Raw genomic sequence first — 2,990 nt, 5'->3', positions numbered from 1 at the left:
ATTTCGCGAGGATACATCAAGTTCTAAGTCTTAGTTTTTGAAACCTGTGATTTTTGTCGTTCTTTTTATCAAGTTTCAGTTTCAGTAGATGAAACTTAGTGAAATTTTGAAAACTCATCAAAATGTATTCAAAATAGGTCTCATTTGAAAGCCTTTGTCACAAGAAACACCAATATGAAAACAAAAATTAATTTGGATATTTGGTTCAAAAGATACGAAAGATTAAAAATAATAAAAAAAGCCAAAAGAAAAATAGGGTCGATGCCCCCCCGCCCGGCGCAAGACACAAATCCCCTCTCGGAACAGTACATGATTAATTTTGTTTGTACAGTACGTATTAATTTCTCCTCCTCTCAGAGAGTGTTTGTTTACAGGGACTTATTGGTTTAGGGATTTAAAAAAGTCCTCACATCTAAACCAAACAGGAGGGACTTATAAGGACTTAAAGTGACCATTTGGGACTTATGAAATAAGACTCTCAAGGAGTCTTATAAGGACTTATAGTTGTAATATGGTCTTATAGGGACTTATAAGTCTCAGGAACCAAACAGGTAGGAACTTTTTAAGGACTTGAGACTTATAAGAGGGTGTTTGTTTCTAGGGACTTTTTTGTGTAGGGACTAGAAAAAGTCTCTCTTAGAGACTTTTTTACCAAACGGGAGGGACTTTTTAGGGACTAAATTAGGCATTTGGGACTAAATGAAGAAGACTCTCAAGGAGAGTCTTTTTGGGACTTTTTGGAACTTTTCCAACAATGCCCCTCTATGCACCCATTGGCCCGCCACCCTGTGGTGTTGTTTGATTGTTATTTTTCTATATACTAAAGGCAACATGGTCATTTAATAACCTCTAGAAAGGGACTAGAGATTTTTTAGTCTCTGGAAACAAACAAGGATGGACTTTTTAGAGACTAGGGACTTTTTAGTTGGGACTAGAAAAAGTCTTAAGACTAGAGAACCAAACACCACCTAATTTGGGACTAAAAAAATCCTAGGACTTATGAACCAAACAGGACCTCAGTCGGTTAGCAAAGTTTCTGCCTTTGTTTAAAAAAAACCTACTATAAAACCAAAGTAATCGACGTCTACACAGAAAGAACAAGTAGACAAGTGTTACTCTGCCTCGCTCGCGCGCTCTTTGCAGCAATGGAGGATCCCCGCACCGATCCCAGGGACTACGACGACGACGGCCGCCTGAAGCGCAGCGGTGAGGAAGCGGCTGGCCACATGGCCTTACCGGCCGGTGTGCGTTCGCGTAGCTATCGTGGTTGCAGCAAATCGTCTGATTCTGTGGTGTTGCAGGGACGGTATGGACGGCCAGCGCGCACATCATCACGGCCGTGATCGGGTCAGGCCTGCTGGCGCTGCCGTGGGCATCCGCGCAGCTCGGCTGGATGGTCTACCCGGTCATGGTGCTGCTCTTCGTCTGCATCATCTGCTACACCTCCGCGCTGCTCTCCGACTGCTACCGGTCCAGCGACCCGAGCCACGGCGAGCGCAACTGCACATACATGGACTCCGTCAAGGCCAGCCTAGGTACGTGTTCCCTAACTCCTGCGTCGATGGCGGCAGCTCTGCCCATGTCTTCTTCAACTTTACACGTCTTAATTAGCATACTCATGTCTACTTTGCCATTTCGCCCATGGATGAATCAAACAGGATGCGCAGATGTTGGGATATGCCAGTTTCTGTATACTCCAACATCTTCGGGGTGGCCATCGTGTATACCGTAGCCGCCTCCATGAGCATGTTGGCAATCCAGAGGGTTAACAATGATCTACTACATCTATAGCAGCAACCATCTTTTGACATCAACTGTGATGTCGCCACCATGTTCCGCGACCCAGCAGCTATACATAGCATGGTCTTGACGTGAGGTGCCACCCAAGAGAAGACCATACTCGCACAACGGACAGTCAAGCCATGAAAAGAGCTGGTCACCACCAATAGTTCCAACAACGAAGGTGCTCGTCACACTTTGCAACGGAGATCGAAGAGGGAGGTCACCGACACCGTCAAATGACTCAAATCCCAATTCGGCTCCTCCTTCACGGACGATGGTAGGATGAAAGGGGGAAGGGTAAAATGCGTCACCGCATCAGCCCAGTCGGTCGTGGCCGCGCCCTTCGTCTTCTTCAGCCGCGATGAGTCCGTCAACAATGGATCCGACGACGGTTGCTTCATGCCGCTGCCGCCGTGAGGCTTCAGCTGGCACTTGTTCTTCCGAGCGACGACATGGTCCGTCCCATCCCCTCTGTCCATAGCAGCGGGTTGTGGGGACACAAAAACGGCACGGTGGGTAGGGGGTTTGGTGGCAGCCACGAGGGCAGCAACCACTGAAGGAGGTGCCGCGGGTGTGGCAGTAGTGGCGGCGACGACGGTGGGGTCGGCCGTCGTGTTGGAGATGCTGTCAAGAGCGGTCTGGTGGCCGGCAGCGGTCGTGCACGGGAGGAAGGTGGGTAGCGGTCACGCGCCGGAAAGTTCAATGTGGCGGTTGAGCAATCGCGCGTTGTGTTTTTTTTGCTGGCTTCGGTGTGTATATTTTCAACCCAAGTGGATGTAATTTAGGACTGCCCACAAAACAGTTCAACAAAATTTACGGACAGCACAGTTGTTGGAGCTATTTTTTGGTTGAAAAGACCTAAAAAGAAATTATTTTGGCTGTTGACCTAGTGTAGGGCTGATATTGTATGCCCACCAAAAAAAAGGGCGGATGCTGTAGATTCTCTGAACAGGGAGGGGGCTCTACAGCGACCCAAAGTTAGTGCTAGCCGAGTGGCTTCTTGGTTAAGAAACTCTGTTAGTGGACTAGTTTAAAAAAATTAGAGCTTTTGTAGGAGTGATAGGGGTCCCCGTGGACGTGCTTTCACCCACCACAGGAATTATCCTTCCCTATATTATGCTAGGTCACGATCGATGCCTAACCCTCAAGTTTGGAAACTGACGTGGTTAAATTTTATTTTTAAACTAAGTTACCTTATTACTAGACCA

At 47.5% G+C, this 2,990-nt stretch overlaps 1 protein-coding gene across 1 annotated transcript; it reads left to right on the top strand.

Moving 5' to 3' along the window:
- Positions 1-1,107: 1,107 nt before the first annotated feature.
- LOC125526946 (amino acid permease 4-like) lies at positions 1,108-2,676 on the top strand. Its single transcript, XM_048691541.1, has 3 exons — positions 1,108-1,206; positions 1,302-1,535; positions 1,659-2,676. The coding sequence occupies exons 1-3, from the start codon at positions 1,146-1,148 to the stop codon at positions 1,730-1,732; spliced, it is 369 nt and encodes a 122-aa protein (XP_048547498.1). The 5' UTR covers positions 1,108-1,145; the 3' UTR covers positions 1,733-2,676.
- Positions 2,677-2,990: the final 314 nt, after the last annotated feature.

The sequence above is a fragment of the Triticum urartu genome, unplaced genomic scaffold, assembly GCF_003073215.2.
Source record: "Triticum urartu cultivar G1812 unplaced genomic scaffold, Tu2.1 TuUngrouped_contig_2385, whole genome shotgun sequence".
NCBI lineage: Eukaryota > Viridiplantae > Streptophyta > Magnoliopsida > Poales > Poaceae > Triticum > Triticum urartu.
Note: the sequence above shows the minus strand (reverse complement) of the source record. Positions and strands in the feature narration are given on the sequence as shown.